The sequence below is a fragment of the Meles meles genome, chromosome 1, assembly GCF_922984935.1.
Source record: "Meles meles chromosome 1, mMelMel3.1 paternal haplotype, whole genome shotgun sequence".
NCBI classification, from domain to species: Eukaryota; Metazoa; Chordata; class Mammalia; order Carnivora; family Mustelidae; genus Meles; species Meles meles.
Window position 1 is genome coordinate 9004717 of NC_060066.1, and position 24632 is coordinate 9029348.

General features: G+C 50.7%; 2 protein-coding genes across 5 annotated transcripts in view; one reads left to right on the top strand and one right to left on the bottom strand.

The window, feature by feature from the left end:
• Window positions 1–4253, top strand: part of SLA (Src like adaptor) — an 81972-nt gene extending 77719 nt beyond the window's left edge. For 3 of the 4 annotated variants that reach the window (XM_046016766.1, XM_046016751.1, XM_046016759.1), the window contains exons 7-8: window positions 1538–1670; window positions 2233–4253. In XM_046016766.1, coding sequence (XP_045872722.1) covers window positions 1538–1670; window positions 2233–2446 — 347 coding nt within the window. In that variant the 3' untranslated portion in view covers window positions 2447–4253. The remainder of the gene's footprint in view (window positions 1–1537; window positions 1671–2232) is intronic. The other variant, XM_046016743.1, reaches the window with a different exon arrangement.
• The window catches only part of TG (thyroglobulin), a 233512-nt gene that overhangs the window by 85459 nt on the left and 123421 nt on the right, over window positions 1–24632 (bottom strand). Inside the window, exons 39-42 of the mRNA XM_046016730.1 lie at window positions 22959–23178; window positions 21869–21962; window positions 19270–19429; window positions 11810–12012 (exon numbers count right to left, since the gene is read on the bottom strand). Coding sequence (XP_045872686.1) covers window positions 11810–12012; window positions 19270–19429; window positions 21869–21962; window positions 22959–23178 — 677 coding nt within the window. The remainder of the gene's footprint in view (window positions 1–11809; window positions 12013–19269; window positions 19430–21868; window positions 21963–22958; window positions 23179–24632) is intronic.

Here is a 24632-nt window from a genome sequence, read left to right on the forward strand (position 1 = left end):
TTCAGTCTGTGTCCGGTTCCCTCTCCCTCGCCTCCTAACCTGAGAGGTTGTTTCAATTTCCAGCCCATGACAGGGCATTATGTCAGACACACCTCCAATTAAGACCCCCCAACCTCAGGGCCCAATCCTACGTTTCTCGGGCCAGTGTGGGTGGATATTTGAGTTCACAGTGAAACTCAGAACAAACACCAAGAAACAAGGCATTATTGGTTGCCACACTGCTAGCCTTGGTTTGCTTCTTCAGCCACAACGTCCTTTTGTTTCTTGGCAAGAGCACCCAGAGCTCCCTAAATAACATGAGAGGTGGAGACAGCCAGAGGTAAACTTACTCCCCAAAACCTGGTGATGGATCAGCTCCCGGCCAGGGGGCTCTGTCCTGCTGCAGGCCAGGAATATTTCATATCCTTGGCCAACTCCCGTCCCCTGCACCAGCGTCTGCAGCCTGAATGAGGCCACACAGGAATTCCTCTGTCCATAATAATGTCTGAGGGGCACCTGGGTGGCTCAGTCAGCGGGGCGTCTGCCTTTGGCTTGGGTCATGATCCCCAAGTCCCAGGATCCACCCCTGCATTGGGTTCCCTGCTCAGCAGGGGGTCTGCTTCTCACTCGGACCCTCTCCCATCTTGTGCTCTCTTGTTTTCTCACTCTCTGTCTCTCAAATAAATAAAATCTTAAAAATAAACAAATGAATGAATGAATGAGCACAGCTAGACCAAGGCTTTCCCACAGCCGTGGGGCGTGGAGGCTAGAGCCTGATGCTGGTGGAGAGATGAGCGACCATTGAGGGACGGCGCGCGGAGAGCAAGGGATTGTTTAATTTTCATTCTCTCTGTGGGTGAGCATCCAGGCTAGAGAAAAAAGATAGTTCTTCATTTCTAACTTTGTCCACTTTCTCTTATTTGCCTTTATCTTTGTCTTCTTCTTCCTTCTTTTCTGGTGTCTTTTCTTCTTTTGTAGTGGTTTTACTTCTTCTCCCTCCCCCCTTCCTTAATTCTTGCCCTCCTGCTTGCTTGCTCCCTCTTCCTTCCACCTGGGTTCTCTCCTCCTGTCTTCCTGCACGTGCATCAGCCACCGGTGCGGGAGGAAGCGCTGGTCGGTGGACTTGGACCCTGCCTTGCACCTGGTGCACCTGATGGAGCCAGGCTCGAGCGTGAACCCTAGAGGCAGAGCCTCCTGCCAGCTGTTCTCACTCGCCTGTCCTCTCAGTGTACCATCCAGGAAACTGAGGCTCGGAGAGGTTCAAGGGGATTCACTGTCGGGCATAGCTGAAATCCAAACCCCAGTATAGTTGATTCTGGATCCAATCCTAGCGCACTCCACCTGCCCCGAGCTAAGCACAGTGCGTACTCAGGGCACTTAACATGTCTTACACACCTGGGTGCGTGACTCTCCACACTGCTATGCCTTTTTCCTATCTTGGCCTCAGTTTCCCCTGTGAACAACCAGGGATCCCGGCTGGATGGTCCTTTGGGTCCCATAACCCATGCTGGCTTGGGCATTCCAGGGTCACTGACCAGTTTTCTGTTTCCATCCTTAGAGGTGGCTGACGGCCTATGCTGTGTGCTGACCACACCCTGCCTCACTCAGAGCACGGCCACCCCCACAGTGAGGGTCCCTGACTCTCCCGTCACCTTGCGCCAGAAGACCTTCGACTGGAAGAGGGTGCCCAGGTGGGTTGTGTGTGTGCATGTGTGTGTGTGTGTGTGTGTGTGTGTGTGTGTGTCCTGCATGGATGCACCCCCCAAACCAGTGAGTCTGACAGCTGAAAACATAGCAGACTACAGCCTGGCCTGGGGAAAGCACAGCAGGGCACTCTGCAACCTACAGAATCCCTCTGTCCCCTGGGAGACCCTAACCCAGCTTCAGGCCTCACTGTCAATGCATTTTATAGGGTATCTGTAATCAGGAGCTAGTGAGTTATCTTAAACACTGAGATCAGAATTATCATGGGAAATGAAGAAAACTGCTCTTCCTTGTAAAGGTCATAAAGAAATACTCATTCAGATTTGCAGTTAGAACTTACAGCCCTTCGAGGAAACGGTGATTCTGAGAGGTTAAGTGATTTCTTCGAGATTACTTGGCCACAATTGTAAGAAGCAGAATTAGAACAATAAGTATGAGAAGTATTAACCAGGCTTTTTTTCTTCTTTTATCCTTCTCCTGTTTTCTGGTTCTCCTTTCTCTCTGTCCCTCTCTTCTTTCCCTGGCTGTCCCCATTCTTCCCACTCACAGACTGCAAGAGGACGGCGAGGGAGCCAGGAACCCACTCGGTGTGGATGAGTCCCTTTTCAGCTACGGCCTTCGGGAAAGCATCGCTTCCTACCTGTCCCTGACCAGCGATGACAACACCTCCTTTGATCGAAAGAAGAAAAGCATGTCCTTGATATACAGTGGGAGCAAGAGGAAGAGCTCCTTCTTCTCATCACCACCATATTTTGAAGACTAGCCTGAGAACAGACACCATCATGTGTACCCAAAATAACAGAGGTTGGAACTATCACGTGGGATCTGGCGGAAACGCATGGTTTCCTGGTCCCTGGGGAACCACACATCTTCCAGAAGCCAAGAGAAGGCACATGGAGACTTGAACTCACATCTTCTCTGTCCACATCATGACAAAGGGAACCCCTCCCTGGTGTCTGATCAGTACCAAGACATCAGGAAACGTTGAATCACGACGTGATCGGGCAACGTTTCCGAAGAGCGCCGCATATGTGTGTGTGCTCCTTGTGTTTGTGGGAAAGATAAAGACATTATCTCACAAGAAAGGGCACAAGACCGTTCAACGAACCGTCCAGATGGTCACACTCTGGGCTCATCAGAGATAACTTCTGAACAAGAAAAGCCTGAGAAGAAAATGAACTGAACGCTGTGTCCTGGCCAGGCCAGATTTGCAAACACATCCCCCACGATGAACTTTTCTAACCAATCCATAAAGAGACCTTTGGTATGCAGCTCCTCTCTTTTTAAGGGAACTCAGTGACACTAAACGTTAATCTTCCTTATCATCCCTGAATCAGGAGAACCCGGTGGCCAGAGCCACATGCACAACAATCAGACAGCCTTCCTGCTCTCCGGAGGGCAAGGCAAAGGGGAGAGAGGGAGGCTGCTTCTGGGAAAATGTGAGGGTAACCTTGAAGCTGTGCAAGTTTTCCTGGTGTCCCCAGCCATGGCTTCACGTGCAGAAAGAACTTCTCTGACATGCTAAGACTCTTACCAATAATGACGCATCAGTGGTTCACTCATGATTGCCTGAAGAGCTAACTGTGTTGAGTCCCATGTCAGGTTGAAAGAAAGAAAGAAAGGTCAGCAGAGGACTCACGGTATAGACAGGGAGAAGTCTCCAGACAAATATCGTGAAAGTGGGTTGTAGAAGGAGACATCAGCTCGTGGCTCCAAGGGGACTGGCTCAGGCAAGGGTGGCCCGTGAGCTCCCGTCTCGGCTGCACCTTCGCAGAGGCTACGTGCGGCTGGATTGAGTAGGAGAGAATGGTGGGCTTCTTTGAAAACTGCAAATTGATTAAGTTCTAGAGGATTAATTTATTTTTCTGCATCATCAGTACTTTATTCTAAGACGGGCCTGACAGCCACATGAAGAAAACGGCTGAGCTCCAGGAAAGAAGAGAGGCAGAGTGGCTTTAATTTTGCCTTACTAATTTTAAGAGATGAGAGAAAAGCGCAGCAAAGTTCTAGAAAAGGAAAAGTATTTATCTTGAGGCCCCCCCATCTGGATCTTGTTAGGAAGGGGGCTGCCGGGGCACCCATGACTCATTTTTCACTGTTGCAGAGGGATTTCGGGGGGGAGGTGTGCCTGTCGACCCCCTCGCTGCCTGATAGGAGATGTTTGCTCAGCACACACATTCCGGAGATCTGAGATCACCATGTCGGTGGTAGGTGTATATGCATTTACGTGATTCTTTGTATCATCAGACTCTGGTGTGTTTATACAAGAAGATATTCACGGTTTCCCCCAGGAATCCCTAAAGGCAGTTCCACGGGGCCAGCTGATGTGTGGGAAATTAATATACCACTGTGGACACTGACTTCCACCACAAGGCAGGGTGACCTTGCAAAAACCAGATGTTTGTACGGTGTTTTATGCATTGTTTTCTGTTGTAACTAGTGTGCTGGGAACTTTTGGGGAGCACTCAGAGGCATTTCTAAGTGGGAAGCATTACACTTTGCTAAATCATGTATTTATTTCTGATTAAAATAATCCCTAATAAATATTTAACCTTTGGCATGTGGGGAGAGCTTTCTGGGAAAGGTGGGTGAGAAGCTCACTTGGGAGCATCTTTGTGTTTCGAATTTTCAGACAAACTTGCCCCTGGAGAGAGAAGAGAACAGGGGACACTAAGAAGAACCATGCCAGTTAGGAGCTCAGCTCTTCCTTGAAGTTTTCTTCCTTAAGAAAACTGAATTTGTGAATTCAGAGGATGTCTAATCAAACTTGAAGCTGGGCGCAGGGGATTAGGGAGAGAACAACTTCTTAGCAATTGCTATGAACATTCTACCTCATCCAGATAACTTCTGTGGACCCTGTGTGATAGTTTTGCTTTCTGTTTTTCCAAGAATTGATTTCTACACATATTTTTTTGGACACCGACTAAATGCCAGACATGGCTCCAGGTACTGGGGCTGTATCAGTGAAAACTAGGTGATATCTCCGATATCACAGAGCTTGAGATTATAAATAAATAAGAAACTTTGCCACGGTAGGGAAGGTAGTGCAGAAAGTAACCCAGGCTACTGGACCCAAGTGTGACTGGGTGAGAAGTTGTTTAGCCAGATGTCTGTTTAGGAAAGGCCTCCTGCCAGGGCATACGTTTCAGCTCCCATTTAGGCTGAGGCCTGAAAGGTGAGCAGCAAACAGCCAGGCAAATATCTAGAGGAAACCAGAGGCAGCATAGTTAACTGAGGCAATTCCTGTGGACAGGAGCAAGGCTGGCTGTGGGAGGAGCTGGAAGGGGCCCAGGGTGCCTGGGCTGAGCTGGAGCGAGCGGCAGAGGGCTGTCAGGAGGGAGGCAGTTCCCGCAGGGTTCTGGATGGGGATGTCAGGAGGTTAGGGTGTATTCTCAGAGAAAGGCAAAGCCAATGGAAGGATCTAATTAGGGGAAGGATATCATTTCATCCATGTGTTTTAAAGAGCGGCCTGGTTGCTATGAAGAGAATAGATTTTTAAAATTCTGGTGTTGTATTATCTACTTGACACGTGGTGAAAATTTGCAAGCTTTAAGACAAAAGAATGCAGCGTTTCAAAATAAAGGGTTGGAACATTTTTCGTGCAAAAATGAGCGAAGAGCAAATGTTGAATTTTGAGGCAAATGGAATTGATGGCAAAAATAAACTGTCTAAGGGGCAAGAGAGATGTTATAAAAGGGATGAGACATTAAGAAGATATAATGACTGAGCCTCTGTTAATCTAATAATAGAGTTTCAAAATATATCAAGCAACTATTATAGGGACAAATAGATAAATGGGTCATTTTATGTGGAGATTTAAACACACAACTCTCAGAAATGGAGAGATAGAGCAAAAATAAATAGACAGGTAGAGAGAAGATTTCAATAACACTGCACAACTTTTCTGCCAACCAATGAAGAATATATTAGGTCATAGAGGAAATCCTAATAAATTTCTGAGTCAACCTTCTCCAACACAAGCTCCATGATAATCATGAAATAAAATTAGAAATCAGTTTGCAAAAGGATGGGTTAACATCCTATGTATCTAAAAGCTTTTAAAAGAAAAAAAAAAGACATATCTCCTATGGTTAAGAGGAACATAATACAAGAAATAATCAAAGACACAGAAATATAGGACACGCCGCTACTTCCCCCAATGTCCAGGGCAGAGCTGATACAACAGTAATCGGACATTATTGCTCAAAACCCATCGCAGCTGACTGTCGAAGCAGCAAGGAGAGAGTAAACGATGACAAAGGTAAACACAGGGGAAAGAGGGGCTTTAAAAGTAAAGTCATAAAGAAGATTCAGAAAGCAAGAACTTGGGAATAGTAAGATTGATATGACGAAGAAAAACAAGAGCAAGAAGGATCAAGTCGAAGGAAAAGAAAGGCCGAAGAGCTGCAGGGATGCAAATAAGGGGAACTTCTGCCTCCCTCAGTCAGCAGGGCTGGCCCCTCTCCCTCCCTTCCCTCCCTGCTGTCGGAGCTGCCCAGCCCCAGCCCTGCAGATGGGAACAAGGCCCTCAGATGGCAGAGAAACACCTAGAAAGAACCCATGCCCCCAGAGATCATGAGACACTTTGGGAAATATTACGATAAATAGGGAAAAAAAAAAAAAAGAAAAAGAGAGAGGGAAAAAAAAAGAAACATATTTATTACTGAAGTTCCTTCAGTGTTGGATCTCTTTGTGAGAACGGCTGAGCATTTTTGTCCAAAGGGGATAGAAATCAGCCTGCCAACATGTACAGATAATGAAATAACATCAGAAAAGCCCATGGAGACAACAGACCTAGTGCTGGGAGTGGTAAGAAGGCTCGGAAAATCTGGAGCTAACTTTATTCCCCTATGCCAGGGAATAGGGCATATTCCCTGACCAGCTGGAAAGTTCAATAAAAAATAGGACATCATTCATAATGCCAACCAGACTAGGACACAGGTAGGGACTTGCCTATAGTGATGTTGCAAAATATGGGGGGAGAGAAGTTCAAAACTCTATGAAAAGACCCAAGGAGACAAAAATCCTGCTCATGGATTCACATCATAAAAACACAGATATTTTTGAAAGTCGTCGAAAAATTCCATTTAAAGGAATTTAAAGGACCATTTAAAGGCAATCAATATATGTATCTTAAAATCTAGATTAGAGCATTAGAGCCCATGAATAGCTCAGGCGATGTGGATTAAGAGAAACGGAGAAGAAAGTGCTCAAACTATGAAGTTTGTGTGAAAACAGGAGAAAAGAGTTCTTGGGCCCCTCCGTTAGTTTGATGGAACTCAGCATAGGCATTGGGGCCGTCTTCCACACAGAGCCCTGCTAAGCATTAAGGAAATTCTAAGATGAAAATCTCACAGCTTTCAAGCTTTCAGTCACAACAGAATTGGAATAAGATGTGCTAAAAAAATAGCCAGCATGGAAGACAAGGCAGGATTCCTAAAAATTGCTAAATAGAAGTTTTTTTTTTTTAAGATTTTTTTTTTTTTATTTGACAGAGAGAGAGAGATCACAAGTAGGCAGAGAGGCAGGCAGAGAGAGAGGAGGAAGCAGGCTCCCTGCAGAGCAGAGAGCCTGACGCGGGGCTCGATCCCAGGACTCCGAGATCATGACCTGAGCCGAAGGCAGTGGCTTAATCCACTGAGCCACCCAGGCGCCCCTAGAAGTTTTTCTTCCAAAATGAGAATCACTCTGTTTGAAGAGATGGAGAAAGGCTTAGAGGGTGCCATGAAGAAGGCAGTAACCTTCCAAGTGGAGAAGCTCGCATGCTGACCACAGCAGGGCAATGGAAAGATGTGGAAGAAGGCATGGCATTTTCTAGGAATGTTGATACTAGGGAGCCTGGAGAGCAGAGTTCCTGCAGGAATGGAGCAAGAGAGGAGACAGGAAAATGTAGCTTGAGGCCAATTCGTGAGGCCTGGCGCTCCCTCTGAGGAATGCAGAATTGGGGCAATGGTGTAGGAAGGCAATGGAAACCTCTTCTGGATTCTATGAACCATACTGCGGAGGACACGGCCTCTGTCTTCTCTTAAAACTGTCCAGGGCATCAGAGTCACAGAGTGCAGGTTTGCGACATGTCGCTGCCTTTTCCTTCTTCAACCCAGACCCTGGGGTCAGATACAAATTCCCCTGACCTGCTTTGCTTTGGAGCTGCCCTCGCTTGGCAAGACAAGGGGGAACCTGGATTTCTCGAGTTCGTACAGTGTGAGGGACACTCTACAATCCTTACATGATGACCACTTCTTGAGCCATTGGGGGACAGAATTAATCATTCTGATTTTATCCATGAGGAAATCAAGAGTGAAGGGTTTTGCCCAAGGCTGGGATCTTAAGGCAGGCTTGCCTAATCATGGGCCTGAGCTCTTTCTCCTAGGCATTAAGGCCCTGAAAGAGTCTCTGGCTTCTCTGGGGAAGTAGCTTCATAGGGTGGGGAAAACACAGGATATGGCTTTAGGTTCTAGCCCCTAATGTGGCTCCTTCTTTGCTGTGTGTTCTTTAGCAAGTCACTAGACCTCCCTAAACCTCAGACTTCCTATCTTCAGATTGCAAATAATATAAAGACCCCATGCCAACCAGTGTGAGCAGTCCACAAGATAATACATTGGAAGAGCCTTGTGGCCCCAAATCATCTAAATAAAGTCATTAATTATCACAGGAGCCTGTTGTGCCTGGTGTCTTGTAACAGCTCTGGCCTCAAGATTTGCAGAAAGACTTAAGATCTTATCCAAGAATATATCACCAACTCACATCCATTCCCCCAAACATCTGTTGGTAAAGAACATGTTTAAGAACTGCTAATGTATTGCAGTATTTTCGTTCTCTTGATTCCAAATACCAAATAATTTCACATGCATCCCAAAGACTGCTGGGAGCAGTTGTAAAAGCCTTTTCTAAATGACTAAAACAGATGGAGAGTTTATTTTTAAATACACTACCATTTGCTAAAACAGATTAGTTTCTGAAATTCCCCAAACATCTCAAGTCTCCAGAATTTTCAAAAAGAGAATTCTGCCTTCTGGGCCGACTGGAAGGCACTTTTGGTGTCTTCCAGGTCCCACTGAGTATCTGGTCTCGGAGAGGCCTCTGGGAAAACCCCTGCAGGAGCATTCATAGTCGGAAAGTTCTGTTTTCAATACCAGGAATTGAAAGACGTTTGGCCTCAGACCTCCTGCCACGAAGATGGGCCCACTAAGAGGGAGAGATTGAAGAAAATCTGAATCAAAGGACAAGAAACACAAGACAATGGTGGTACCGAGGGAAGTGGACCAGCCGGCGGGGGGGGGGGGGGGGGGGGTCTGGGCCTTGTCCCGCATTCCTCTGCTCATTCACTGCCTGGACATTAACTATGGAGCATCCACTCTAGGACAGCTGTGTTGTGTGCTTAGGGTCCTGTGTGAGAACAAGACACAGTTGTCCCTTGCTCTCTGGGGATTCACAGTCTTGTACGGGAGAGACTGGGCAGCGGAAATAATTCTTTACTGGTAGGAAATGATAAATGCTGTGCAGAGAAGTAGAGACAACACAAGCCATATAAAGAGGGTCTGGTTCTGGGCTAAAGAGTCTGGAAGAATTCCCTGAAGGACAAATAGAGAAGGCAAAGAGGAAGATAGGATAAGCGTGTTCACACAGAGGGAAGCAGAATAGAGCACGGCCCTTCAAGGAACGTTGGAAAGCTCCCACGGCTCAAGGAGAGAAGCGAAGTGGCAGGTGGTGTTGCTTCCTGTAGGGAATGGTGACGGTATTGATCCAGCTTTATGTCTTCCCAAACAACGTCACTCCTATCCTCCTCATGACAGTCAAGGGTTTAGAACCCCAGACGGCTGGACAATGCTGGAATCTGTTTATACGACCTTAGAATTGCTAGCGAGTCCATGACGTTGGTTTTGATGGTGCTCTATCTTTCCTTAGTTTGGCGACTTCATGGTCTCATCATTGTTTTCTCTGCTTCCAGGATTATCCCTCTTTTTTTAAAAAAAAAGATTTTATTTATTTATTTGATAGAGAGAGAGGTCACAAGCAGGCAGAGAGGCAGGCAGAGAGAGAGAGTGGGGGAAGCAGGCTCCCCGCTAAGCAGAGAGCCCGATGTGGGGCTTGATCCCAGGACTCTGAGATCATGACCAGAGCTGAAGGCAGAGGCTTAACCCACTGAGCCACCCAGGTGCCCCAGGATTGTCCCTCTTAAACACATCTCCCACTTGGCTTTAAGACAAGTCTTCTTAAAGGGAAGCAAGTTTCTTACGTGCCTAAAAACCCTTTGATAGCACACCGAAGTTCAACCCCAGTGTTTATCAACAAAAGAATGCATGAACAAAATGTGGTCTATGCATACAATGGAATGTTATTCAGCCTAGAAAGGAAGGAAATTCTGATATAGGCTACAACATGGATGAGACTTTATGAAGACATTTTGCTAAGTGATATAAGCCATACACACACACACATTTTGTATGATTCTACTGCTGTGAGGTCCCTAGACTAGGCAAATTCACAGAGACAGAAGGTAGAATATTGGTCATCAGGGGTTGGGGAGCAGGGAATGGTGAGTTATTTTTCAATAGTTACAGAGTTTCTGTTTGGGATGATGGAAAGTTCTAAAAGTTAGTGGTGATGACTGCACCACATCGTAAAGGTACTTAATACCACTAAACTGTACACTTAAATATGGTTAAAATGGGAAGGCAAACCAAACCAGACCTAACTCCCCAATGGCTCCCATCACTGAGGATGAAAGTCAAGGTGTCTGTCCAATCTGGCTGCTCCCTGCCTCCCAGTCTCCATCACTGCTGACCACGAAGATCCTGTCCCCCGCCACATATAGAACTGGCAGATCTCAGTGAAAAGCCAAGCTGTGCCCTAGCGCTAGAACTCCTCCTCCAGTGAAATGCCTGCACAGTCTTCAACATATCACTCAGACATATCTTCTCCTTGAAAGTGTTCCTGGACACTCCCTCTTCCCTTTGCTTAGTTGGGGGCTTCTCTTTGAGCTGCCCTAAGACCCTCTTTTAAATATTTGCTTTAAGTGTTTTCCCCCACCCCTCAGTAATCTGTTAAGTTTCCCAAGAACTAGGACATGAATTATTCAACGTGACATTTCCAGCGCCTATCATGGCACCTCACACAAACTGGACGCTCCATAAAATCAGCAGCTAATCAGGGATAATAACCATCAGGGCTTGTGCTGTGATCAACAGGTTACTTCTTCTGTAATAGTTATTGTCATGATCAAAACCACTGTATCATCATCATCATCATCATCGTCATCATCCTCATCACCATCATCACCATCACCACCATCATCATCTAGCAGGAGCTTCAGACCACCTAGTAGAGTCATGAGTGCTGATTTCTATTCTTTGTCTTCCTTCAACAGTCAATGACTCCATTGGCCAAACCTTGGGAGTGCCATGCCTCACCCCATGGTTGCGGACACAGCTGCCTTCTGCTCCTTGATCAGACACATGGACAAGCTCTGGGTTCCCTGCCACCCCTCTCCAACTTATACAATGAGGTGGAAGCATTCAGAGAGAGGAATGAATCACCCAATAGTACTCCATGAAGAAATGCCACCAGAACTGAACTGCAGCCAGGAGATGGGAGCATGGACTATTGAAGAAACCAGACAACATAAAGGAAGAGTTAGAGTTCAAACCCTGAGAAGGTCAGGGAAGCAACACCAGAAAGGAGATGAGGATTCTCTGTTATACTTCTCTCCTGTTGTGGATGATAATGTCAGGTGTCATTAGCATCATATTGGCTAAACTGTGCCATCATTAGCTTTTCCTCCACGAGAAAGCTCTTCATTCTACATTCCATCTCCTTGTGTTTGTCTATTGACAAGAGAGATCTTTGAGAGTTCACACCATTAAACCCTAGTGGAGCAATCTCCCAAAATGGAAATACATCCCCATCTAGAATTTTCACCACTTTGGAATGATGGACAGTAGTCAGAGGAGCCTCTCGGCATCCTCAAATCACCTGACCATGGAAAGAAGGACATGAGCAAGAACACACTCAAAACAAAGGATAAAGGAAACCAAGCAATCAAAGCCAACTGGTCTCAAGAAGTAAGTGAGGTCCCTTCACCTCACCAGTATCCAAAACAAGTCTGAAGGTTGAACAGGTGACTCACCATCAGCACAACCCTTCGGAAGAGTCTGGAGTCGGTGGTCCTGGTGGTTAGAAGGTGGATGCTGGCCACGTCGGCTCCGCCACGGTCTGCTGCCAGGGTCACGCGCTGAGGATCTCCACCAAACACTCCAATGTGTGTCTGCACCCAGGTCAGAACTGCCAACTGGTCCAGAAGTCCCCAGCTGCCACTCACCTCACCGGAACCTGCAGAAAGGAAAGCCTTTTACCCTCTATGATCTTACAGCCTAGGGTTTACCCACCCCAGTGCTGTCTGGGGTACCCCTGGGGGACCTGGACTTGTGTCTGTGCAGGTTGGTGGGAACAGCATGGCTTCAGAATCAGACCCCTCCAGCCTTTGCTGGGCAGGAGATCCTGCCATTGTCATTCCACTTCTCTGGGCCACAGCTCTCCCACCATAGGCGAGGGCACCTGCTAGGGGGCCTGCTCACATCAGAGGCAGTGCACTTTTGGCTTGGCATGGCAGTGGGGATGTCCCATGTGTTGACCCGCCGTGGTGGCTCTCCACACCTCTTCCTCCCTGACCAGGACCAGGCATGGCTGAGGCTCTCCATCTAGTTCCCACTGCGCTTCTCCCATGACCTTCAGTAGCATTCAGCTGAGTTAATCTACTCTTTTGTCATAGAATTCAGTAAATATTTATTTAAAGCTTAGCACTATTTTTTTAATATAGTGATTCAGACATATACACACAATGTATACATAATATAGCAAAAATATGCTCTTGTCAGCGTTTGGGACCACTACATGCCCATGGCCTCTGGCCATCCTCTGAATCCAGTGGCTCCTTCTTGTCCATCTACATGGCTAACCACTCGGAAATACCTGGCTTGTTCTGTTTCACACCGAGACTTGCCCACTCTGCCCTAGGACACCCCAGCAGTTCCCATGCTTTCAATCACCACCCACATGGGGTTGACTCCGGATTATCATGGGCATGGAGCGCTCCCCCAGCACCAGCCCCTTCTGTCTCCAGGAGGCTACCCTGCTTAAGGCATTTCAAGAGCACTGAGTCCCAAAGGGAATCGATTCCAAGTCCCTTGAGCACAGAGCCTTTGCAGAATTTCTTATGTTCTCCTTCTAATGCAGCACCACCCACCGGATCTGCTCCTGCACAGCCCCAGGGTCCTCCCTGATGCCTGCTGCCCTGAATCCCCCGCCCGCCTCTTCCCCAGGGGCTCTGAGCTTTCTCCCCACTGAGCTCCTCAGTGCTTCTCACTGGCCTCCTGTATCCACGCGTCTCTCCCTCTGATGAATCGTCCATGCCACACCCTGAGTGGCCTTTTATTTATTTTTTGTCTTTTAAATTTTTAAAGAGAGGGCTGAGTGGCTCTTTTATTTTTAAAAAAAATTTTTTTTAGGATTTTATTTGAGAGAGAGAGAGCACAAGCAGAGGGAGAGTGAGAAACAGAGTCCCTGCTGAGCAGGGAGCCCGACACAGGGCTAAATCCCAGGACCCCAAGATCATGACCTGAACCAAAGGCAGACACTTAACTACTGAGCCCCAGGTGCCTCCTGAGTAGTCTTTTAAATGCGTAATTTTGATCACATCTTTCTCTCTCTCTCTCTCTCTCTCTCTCTCTCACACACACACACACACACACACACACACCCAGTCCAATCCTATCTAAAATCTCCCATCGCATCCCTTTACGACATGATCTCAGTTCTCCCAGGATGTCAAAGGCCTCATGGGACTGGGGGTGGCTATCTCTTGGGCCCTATTTCCCTTCGTCTCCTCCCTGTCCCTGGGCTGCAGCCACCTGGCTTCTCATCAGTGGCTTAAACACCCCAGCCCATCCTCTCCAGGCCTGTGCTTGGCCCATGTGACCTCCTCTGCCCAGAGCCCTCTGCTGCGCCCTGGCGTTCTTCCCCTTCCTCCTCTTGCCCGGCGTCCTTCAAGTTTTAGTTATCAGTTAATTCAGAGGCAGCCCTCAGGTAAGGAAGGTTCTCCTTCCGGGTTATTTGTCATGCTGGGTATTGCCTTCCTTGCTAGCCCATGGCCCCCACTGAAACCAGTGGCACATAGCAAGTCCTTCGTCGATGTCCAGTGAATGAGCGACCATAGTTATGAGTAAAAGGACTCAGTATCCAGCAAAAAACTGTTAACGAGACTCCATATTTCCAAACAGGAAAATCTTGTGTCCCAATTCCGCACGCAGGCGCTCACCAAGCTGATGAGAACGCCCACTCGGAGGACGTAACAGAACAAATTACTCTTCCAGCTGGTGAGACTCTCAGAATTGCTTCAAGTGCATTTTGTGTTCTGGTTTCGTGAAGACATTACCACAGTTCTCACTGTGGACGTTTCTGGACTGCGCTTCTCTTCTGTTAGGATGAGCACGTGGTTTCTGAGGTCTTGGGCAGGGCAGGAAAGCTGGGTGCCCTCTGGGTGGGACCCAGTCCTGCACGTCCAGGAAGTGACATCCGCAGCCTGCATTTCCGGGGACAATATAAGAGGTTTGGGGACGGCTATCCCTGCCTCTGACTTCCCATAGATCAGCTTCCCGAGTACAGTGCTGACGTTTGTGGGGTCTACGGACCCCCAAAAAGTCAGAAGGGAGGGTCCTCCAAGGGCTGCTCTTCCGACAAGTCTGGATGGGGCTTGGCCTGGTGCCAGGTGCTAAATGTGGTTCCATGGAGAGCAAGACAGGCACGGCGCGGGACCTTGGGACACATAGCCTCAGCCATGTGCACAGGGGCAGCGAGCTAGCAGCTCTCAGGGAGTCTGCTCCAACCCCTTCCTTCACTGAGGAGGAACCTGACCCTTGAGAGGAAATGTTTGTTTCAGCATAAGAAGCAAATGTAATAGAAAGTCAGGACTTAGATCCCAATGCACACTCGGAACTCTCTGTCCCAACGCTCAATCCAATTCAACACTTGTTGGAAAATCTATGATGTGCAAGGCATTGTGTTATTTTCATTAAAAAAAAAAAAGTGCTCCACTTATGGAACTTTCCGTGCTCAAAAGCTCTGCTAACTCCCCTGTTTGTGCCCAGAGTCAAGTCTAAATGTCTTCCCAGCTTTTGTGATGCTTTGCGAGTGGCCTCGGCCCATCCAAGCAGCTTGGGTTGCCTTCATTTTCCAACACTGGCCCTTGCCCAGCCAACCCAGCCACGTTCACTCAGCTGTCCTGCTGTGGCCAAGCCCTGAGGCCTCCTCGGTATCCTGCTGGCTCCGTCTTGCCACACACGAGAGCTGTGCCATGCCCCTGGGGGAGGATGCCAGAGAGGGGCTCCCTGCCAGCTGCACATAGAGTCCAGTAGGGAGACAGAGGTGAGCAGGTGTCCATCCCTGTCCACCTACCCAGGCTGCCCTGCTTGGCCTTCCCACCTGCACTGGCCAGAACCACCCCCAGCCATATCCAGCTGCTCCCCCATTCCCTAACTGGTTCTCACTTGCTCACGCGATGTCTCAAGCTCTCCCTCTAATGCTCCTTGGGGCCATTCTGAGCTCACAGTGGGCCCTCCCCCCGGTCTCTCTGATGGTCGTGGAGAAGCAGGTGAGGGGCTGAGCACACAGGTTATGGAACCAGACCAGCTGGGAGCAGCCCCGGCCCCACCACCTACCAGCACTGTGGGGCCTCAGACACAGTACCTAAGGTGACTTGATTTCCCCTATCAGTACAATGGAAGTAATAACCCTACTTAGGTCTTCGGGTTGTTAGGATGATTGAATCGGTTAACAATCGTAAAGGAAACAGAACAGTGCCCGGCATGAAACACTGTGGAAGTTGTCTAGTTTTTCTTGAATAAAATGAAACAGATTTAGGTCCCAGCAGATTCTCCCAGATGCTCCTTGCAGCGTGTGCCTTGGCTTTTGCAGCAGAAATTGCACCTATGGGGGAGAGCCACTGAGACAGGACTCTGTGCCCGCTCTTCCAGCCGGAGGGTTGCAGACCCTCTCGGGAGGCCCTGGGGATGATGAGGGAATGATAATGGTACCATGCCTGGACTTCCGTCTGACTCCCCAGCCACAGCACCCCTCCTCTGTCTCCACAGCCTACTCAGGCCTATAGGCTGACCCTCCCCCCGAGCCTGACTGCCCCCCACTCCACCTGCCCCTGTTCCCCTACCTGCAGTGATTTGCCAGAGCGGGGATTGTCACTGAGCCCTGTGCCCCCTGGGGTCTGTCCCCGGGCAGGATCCAGGCTGGGGAAATGGCCTCTCCCAGCCCACCACCAACCCCTTCACGTCCTTTCCAGCGCTCAGTTTACCAGGAACCAGGTCCCCCTTAAAAGTACTGTTGGGTTTGGCCTCCTTCTTCTCACAGAGAGCACGAGCTTGTCTCGTCAGCCACAGGCCTGGCATGAGCTTCTTTCTGTTTCCGTCCTCCCCCCAGGAACTTTGAAAAGTCCCTCCAGAGTTTGGAGCTCTTGGAGGACCCCGTTCATGTGGGCTATGATAGTGGATGCCACACACGCTGATCACCAGGGAACGCGGGCAGAGATCGCTGGGCAGGACTCAGTCCATGCCAGGGGCCGTTGCAGCTGCTGTGGTCCAGGGGCAACTCGTGCCAGCTCCTGGCCCCATGTGGGGCCGGAGCATGACCACAACCCAGCCCTGCCTGGAAGAAGTCCTGTCCGGGTCCAGAGAGAGGAAAGGGAGCTTAACCCTTGTGAGCCCCTGCTGGGTGCTGGGCAGGGTGCCCGCTGTCTGCCTTCCCCTCACGTTCTCCCATCGGTCCCCCTTACATCTTAGCATCATCTGAGAGATGGGCAGCGTGGATGTGGACGCAGCAGGAAGGAACTGCCCAGAGCCCTTCAGGCCCACAGCTTGGCTGAACTGCCCTCAGCCCCCATGCTGCGTGGATGCCAAGCCTGTGTGCCCTGCAAGATCCTGGGCTCCGGCTGGCACTCAGAGTAGCCCGTCTCTTTCCAGACCCATGTTCGGAACATCAGCGTCCAAGTATTTAAAATGGAAAAGGGGAAAGATGGACCGGGCAGTACAGGGAAGTCTTAGGGAGTGAAACTCTTCTGCGTGACCCATAATGGTGGACACATGACATTTATCGACACCATAGAGAGGACGACACAAAGGGCAAGCCCTACTGGAAACTCTGGACTTCAGTCAATGCTAACCTATCCATGTTGCCTCCTCAATCATAACAGAGGTGCCCCACCAACACACAGTGTCAGAGAGTAGGGGACACTGAGGCAGGGGGAGGCATCTATGGAACTCTGTACTTTCTGCTCAGTTATTCTGTAAACGTAAAACCACTCTAAATGGTAAAATCCATTAACTATTGTTTTAATTGATAAAGGGGATGGTGGGCTTGTGTCACAAGTTTACTGGGGGAGTTCGCAGACTCACACGCCCATTCACTTCCTCTTCCAGAGCAGCCCCCAGGACCATAGGCAGGACACAGGAAGTCCTAATGTTTCAGTGCCTCGGTTTCTCTACAGACGCATCGCTCCCCTCTCCTGGTCGAGCTGTAGGGAGGCTCAACTAAGTCAGGCAAAGGCCCAGGAATGCAGGGGACGCTAGGAAGTCTAGTAAAGAAAGCAAAGACAACCTGTCTGTGGCTCAATGGACCTAACAGACACATCCTGCTCTCTACACGGAAGAACAGAGAACCCAAGGGCCCTTTCCAAACCTCCGAGGGAGCAAGCCACAAGATGTTTCTCCTTGCTCTTTGACCAATAGGATTTAATGCCCCAAGTGCACTCCCAACTGGGGCATGGAGTTCCTCGACCTCCCTGAGCCTCGCTGAGTCACCTGCCACATGGCCACTCGGTACTGGCCCCACAGAGCTGCCGTGAGAGTGAAAGGAGGCAATCCAGGAGAGACGTCTGGTAGAGGCAGGCACTGCTGAGTGTACCATTCCTCCCCTCTCGCTGACAGTTCTGCTTTAAGCACAATGAACAGGCAGCGTTCCAGGTCAGGAATGAGAAGGGCATTCCAGAAGGTGTTCTGGAAACTTCCTTGGCCTCCCCTGACACTGCCTCCACCAGCAGCAGGAATGAGTTTCCCTTCCTAGAAGCACACAAATTCTCAGTAAGAGTACATGCCCCTCAGGCATGGGGAACATATGGGAATTCACTCCCCTCTGTCTAGAAAGCCTCGAAGCCAAGGAGTCAGCCATGTCTGTGGAACGTTCTACCTGACCACGTTCAACAGCATGATGTCTGAATTTCACCTGCCTCTTCAGAGACGGGAGCTACAGACTTATCAAATCATCGTCAGTTGCATGTTCAAAAAGTGGAAAGAAAACCCAGGCAGAGTTTTTGTTGCTCTGGCAGCTGACCCTGGTCCCTCTGAAGGAAAATCTGAAATCTGTTCACCATCCGCATTTCCCTCATTAGCATCTGGTCGTATTTTGCCTGAAGTTGGTGCCTGCTTCACGGTTGTCCTACAGGCCTAGAATCTTCTTCCTGGCACTCAAGGGCTCATGCCACATGGTGCACCCAGCCCTCATTCCCCAGCACTCTGGAATCTCTAGCCACTCACCCACACTCTAGATGAGTCCATTATTCTCACCATGCTACCTTCTACCTGCCCATCCTGACTTAGCACCTAAGGCATTTGGGTCTTAAATGAGATCCTTCGAGAAGAGAGATGAAGTTCAGTGCCTATCTGGAGGTTCTCACTGTGGTATCTAAAGCCCTTTCTCATGTATGACCTCCCTACAGCCTCATGTAACAGTGGATGTGGGGTAAAATTATCCCCATTTTTCAGAGGAGAAAACTGAGACTCAGAAATGAAGGGTTTTAGCCAAGGTCACACAGACATTGAATGGCAGAGGTGGCCATTGGTTCTTCAGATTACCAGACCTGCATGTCTACCCCTGGCCATGGCTGTCTGACAAGTGTCCCACCACTGGGAGGGGCTGGACATGGAGGAAAAGATGGACGGTGCAGCTGTCCAGGCCTCAATTCTGCCCTGGGTGCTGGTGAGGAAGGTGGATGGAAGCAAGGAGATAAACATTTCTGCGACCGGACAAGGGACAGGCTGATGTTCACAAGTGAGGCTGGCATTAAAGAGGAAACGGGAAGCATCACTGAGGCAGTCTTTACGTGGAGTCAAATGGCACCCCTGTGGGCCCAGGACTATAATCCATACTATCGTTCCCTAGGGCCAGTCAACCCTGGTGGTGAACGCTGGCTCTGATCTTTCCTGACTATTGATGTTAGCAAGTGTCTAACCTTCTGGGGCCTCAAAACACACACACACACACACCCCACAAGATACAACACATAATGTAGTCGGAATAGCTCCAGCACATGGTAAGATCGACCGATGGCAACAATTACTCTCAGGTATGGGTGTCCACATTGCTGGAAGGTCTCATGGGCTTGTGGGACAGTCTACTGAGTGCTCGGCTCAGCTGGAGGAGGGCTGAGGGGCCTTGAAAGGACCGGGCTTTGGAAAGAAGGGGCTGACCACACGTAGAGTGGCCCTCAGCTCAGGGGGTCGGCAATCCCCAATCACACCGGCGACTTACCAGAACTCAGGAAGCCGAAGACACCCACTCGGTAGCCAGCCGTGACAACGATGAGGTTGCCAATAGCAGCCAGGAAGGAGCCGTCGAGGGCCAGCTGTCCTTCAGTCCCCCTCCCCTCCACGGTGTTGTGGAAGAAGACCAGCACGGAGGCGTTGGGGGCCTGTGGGGAGTGGAGAAATGTGAGGCTACAGGTTGACCCATTCTCGTTCACCAGAGCTCAGTGAGGGCACATTTCCCAAGAAGGTGCCAGATTCCGAGCCTACCCATGACCCTTCCTGTCAGCTTTGCCACGTGGGCACACTTAGTCCTATGTTACAGGCTGAACTGTGTGTCCCCCTAAAGTTCACAGTTGAATTCCTGACTCTACAAACTCAGAGTGTGACTGGATTTGGGAGAGCATCCTGTATGAGGTGCTAAGCTAGTGGACCCTAACCCAATATGACTGTATCCTCAGAAGAAGGGGGAATTTGGATGGAGACACACACAGAAGGGATACCCTGTAGAGACAGAGGGAGGACAAGACGACCATCATGGGCCACGAAGAGCGGCCTCAGAAGGAACCAGCCCTGCCGACCCCTGGATCTTAGACCTCCAGCCTTCAGAATGTTGAAAAAATAATCTTTCTGTTGTTTCGCCACCCAGTCTGCGGAGCCCTATCAGAGCAGTCCTAGCATGCTAGTAAGCCTGAGACACAGAGAAGGAAGCTGAAGGTCATGAAAAGTAGACCCTTTGCTCACATTGCAAAGCGAGCAGGTGGCAGAAAGGGCAGCCCCCGCAGACCGGGAGCCCATCACCTGGAGCTAGACAGTCTTGCCACATCCCAGGTCCATCCCGTAGTCAGATGCTCTAAGGACTACAAGCACTCCCATTCCATGGGTGTGAATACCGAGGCTCAGGGTTGTGAAGTGACTTTTTAAAGCACGTACAGACAGGAAGGGGCCGACCCAGAATTCCAGCCTCAGCCCCTTCCCAGCATGCTCCCCTGGGCCCTCCCATCTGTGACACCACGTCCCTTGGGTGAGTGATGAGTAGCTCTCTATCGCCAGGACAGGTTTCAGGCAGGGTGGCCAAACCGAGAGGACTCCCCAGGGGGTCTCAGACAGTCTTCCAGAATAAAGTCGGGGCCAGGCCTGGGGTGCTGGAAGACTGCAGAGCTCCGGGCAGTGGGCTGCAGGACTGCCGTCGCTTGCAGGTGGAGTGACCCTCGTCCCTTTACTTGTGGTCTCTGTCCCACTCACAGTTATTTCCAATGTCCCCACCAGCCCCCTAGTGACTCATCAGTCTCCATGCAGTGTTTTACTTAATTCCTGCCAAGAACTGCATGAACCAGAGACTATTTCTCTCCCCCTTTCAGAGCCAGTACCCAGAGCACATGGAACACAACTACCTTCTCTACACCAGTGAGGCTCCCACTACAGCGGCACCTTAGTTGGGAGCCAGACCTCAGTCCAGCATCGCAGGTATGGGGAGACCAGAACTGGGCAGAGGGGACCCATCGTCTCCCTCACTCTGGGTTCCCTGCTCATAGTAGCGCCGTCTACGAGAACTTTCACCTGTGGGGGGCCTCATGACAAAGCTCACTCAGACCAGCTTGCTGAGGTCAAACATCCAAAGCAAGGCGGCCTTTTGCGGCTAGTAGGCCAGGGGACCAGGAAGCTGTGGCACGGTCTGGGGAATCATTGGATCTATCCACACTGGGGTGGCGTCCCCAGAAACTGATGTTTCCTAAAGCTCATCCGTGCCTTTTGCTTTCATGCCCTCGGACACTTCCCCCCAAACAGGAAACTCAAACGTGGAGTTTCAGGCTCATGGCCGCTTCTTAGGCCGATCCAGGCTCTAAATCAGGGCATCACCCTGCCCGGGTCATAGCCCCAAGCCTCACCCTCCGCAACTGTCCCCCAAACAGGAGTCCAAGCGGAAGCTCCCCCAGGGGTCATGCCTAGGGTCTCTCAAGGACAGCGATTGATTTGTCTCCTCACCTGCAGACGAGCCCCAGTCGGGCTCCATCCTCCCCAGCTGTGGGTCTCTCCCCCTCTCAGAGACCCTGCATCGCTGACCCTCGCCCACTGCCTGGCTCACACCTCCCTCCCCTCACCCCGGTCAGGTGGCACCCATGACCACCACCTAACACCTCCCATCACTATGTCCCTTCCTCTGTATCTCCTCAGAGTCTCATCGACACCACAGTTGTTCAATAATCATTTGCGTATTGGTTTCTGCCCTGCCCTGCCCACTACAGTGTAACTCCTGAGGGCAGCCACTGTTTGTCACTTCTCTGTCTCACCACCCCCAGAGCAGTGTCCCCCAACACAGGCCCTCATGAAGATTTCTTGGAGAACTGAGCCAGGACAATCGTGCCCCATTTGCCATGGGGGTGGCCTGAGGATGTGGGGAGGGTCAGGTGAGGCCCTGTGGTTCCAGAAGGACCCTCTGCTTCCTCTTGGCCACACAGGCTTTCACGAAGCCAAGAACCGGCAAGGACAGTACTAGGAGCACAGAGCCTGGAGGGGGTGAATGATCCCGGCAGCTCTGGGGGACCGGGGGGTGGTGTCTAACAGGGCAGTTTTCAGGGTAGACAGTCAAGGGTTTCCGAACTCACCACGTTCTGAGGGACAAACATGTTAAGATACAGGCAGTCTTCGCTGACTCTGGGAGTCGCGGGCGCTTGGGTTCCTGGCTGCCAGCAGCTGGCCCTGGGGAGGCAGACTGTATGACTTCCAGATGAACAACCAAAGATACACGCCTCGCCTTCCCCTCTCGCCCGCCACCCCCAGCCAGAAACCCCCGGCCCGTACAATGGCCATGGCCGACCAGCTCTGCAGGATTAGGCAGCTTCGGGAAATGGGGAAAGGGAGTGGCAAGCACAGGGAAGCAACGGCAGGATGCCCACCTCTCCCTCCACCGAGGCCCAGGGAGGAACACCTCCAGGGACAAGCTGCCAGCTCGGAGAAAGGATGCCCGAGATAGAGATGGGGAACGTGGGTATTGCTCGGGACCGAGGCCCTCCCTTGCCACATGTGTGTAGACCTGTAGCTGCACGTGGCGTCTGAGCTGTTACCTGCATCAGGACAGGGCCCGAGCGTGCCAGGCTGAGCGTCCACGAGCATGAGAGCTGAGACCACGTCTGGGACATGACCACCGGCAGCCCAATGGGACCCGCCCAAGAGGTGATTTCCCGTGTCCCCCAACCTCGTCTGCGGTGGACCCTGAGAAGGCAAGCTCTCCACCTACTCTCCAGCCAAAGCCTCCCCCATCATGTGGGTCCATCCTGACATGGGGAAGCACTCTGATCAGTGCATGCTTATTCCTTTTGTGTCTCCATGGTGGAGACTTACTACCATGGCTTTCCACACTTTTCCGCCACCACCCAATTTCAAGCCCTCGATGCCTTCATGCTGAGGAAGGCAGAGCCTCAGTAGCCTGGGTCCCTGCATCACTGCAGAGAGCAGAACACGCCACCACCACCGCCCCCCGCCCCCCATCACCAAATGCACTTTGCAGGATCAAGAGAATGGTATTTGGAGGGTTTATCTGTAAGAACCCTTAATGCCCCATGATTAGTGCTGACCGTTCCCATGCACCCCTCAAGCTGGAAAGCACTGCTGTGCCCCCAAGTCTCACTCTGATGCGTTCAAACGGGAGGGGAGGTCCCTGGGCATTCACCAAGATGCATTCCACAAGATCCTCACCGTGGCTGGGTGGCATCCCAGGACCCTGTCCAGTTCAAGAGCTCCGGGGCCTGGAAGCGGCTCTCCGCCAGGGGCGGAGCGGCATACGGAACTCCCAGGAACTGGTCCACTTGCTTCCACGAGCTGCCCACCTGGATGGCCCGTGACCTGCCCAGCAGCCGGCCGTGGGGGGCGATGGTCACAGAAGGTGCCGGTGTCCCAAAACCCGGCAGAGGGATGTCTGTGGGGAGGAGGATAGCGGGGGAAGAGATGACCATGGGTTCTCTATTCAAACAAAAACACCGCTTTTAAAAAATGTTGGTAGTTTGTTCAACCCCAGAAGCCAGAGTCTAGCCAGGTTAGTTTTCAGTATGAAAGAAAAAAAATTAATAGCAAATACAGCTGATGTTTACCAGGCACTGAACGTCTGTAGAGCATGGTACAGGTCCCTTCTCTAGATGTATGGCCTCGCTGATTCTTCCCCACCCAGAGGCCAGGCAGAGCCTAAACCCCCCTAACTCAGCATGTGGGGGCCAGAAGTGGGTGGTCATTTGGCAGTATTGGGATTTGTAAAAAGAACAGAGAGACACAGGAAGTGCGATGCTCAGCCAATCCCCCAGAGGGGTCTGGAGTCAGGCCCCACCCTCAAACACATCAGTGACTTCTGGGGTGCGGGGTACAAACCACTCATACTAACAGGGATCCATAAAGAATACGATATCTTCAGTCATTTGAGGTCAAATGTTGCCACCAAATAAGTTTGCAGCAAATTCACCAAAAAAAAAAACAAAAAAAAAACAAAAAAAAAAAACAAACTTTTTTTCTACCTTTTAGAAGGTTGGGAATTCAGAATTTCAGAGGAGGAACCCTGGGCCCTCATTTGCATTTCGCTGATAAGGCCAGGGGTGGGGAGCTGCCAGGACTCCAAGGTGTAGGATTCAAAGGGTTTCTGGACGCCCCCGACAGCAACCGAGCTAGACCAGGGCTGTTCACGTGGGTCAAGGACCAGCCCAGGGCCCCTCTTCAGGCCCCTGCCCCTGCCCTCTGCCCCCGAAGCCTCCCTCCCCACCTTCAGGCCCCCAGATTCCACCCAGCCTGCCTGGGGAAAGATAGTGCCGCCTGCCAGCCTGCCCTCGCAGCTCCGCCCCCCAAGCCTTCCCCCACCTTGTAATGCTAATCAACACACGCCCAGCAGCCTCTCTCCCCGCTGGTTCTTATCTCCTCTACCACAGTTTCTCCCTTCAGTGACTGAGTCAATCAAGTTTTGTTGGGACCCTGGCTCCGGGCCGAATACCGTTTTCAGGGACTTGGAGCAGGCCTGCCTCTGATTCCCCAGCGGGCTCAGGGCCTGGCACAAAGGCAGTACTGGATGCTGGTGCGGAGATGTCCTCTCTCTCTTTCAAGCCCCCCCCCACCCCCGCCTGTGTGTGAGAGAGAGAGAGGGGGAAAAGAATGGGAAATCGCTTATTATGTCCTGCAAGTGTGTTTGGTTTGCTGGGCTCTGCTGTTGGCGGTGAACTTCCCCGCTTGTCTGCAGCTCCATCTATAGCCTCCTCCATCTGTCAGGACAAAGGAGGGGTACGGAGGAGGAGGCAGACAGACAGGCAGAAGCCTACCCATTCCTCAAGCTAGGCACCAGGCGGTGGCTCAGCTGGACGTGACTTCATCCCAGGGGACATGAGATAACTTCCGGGG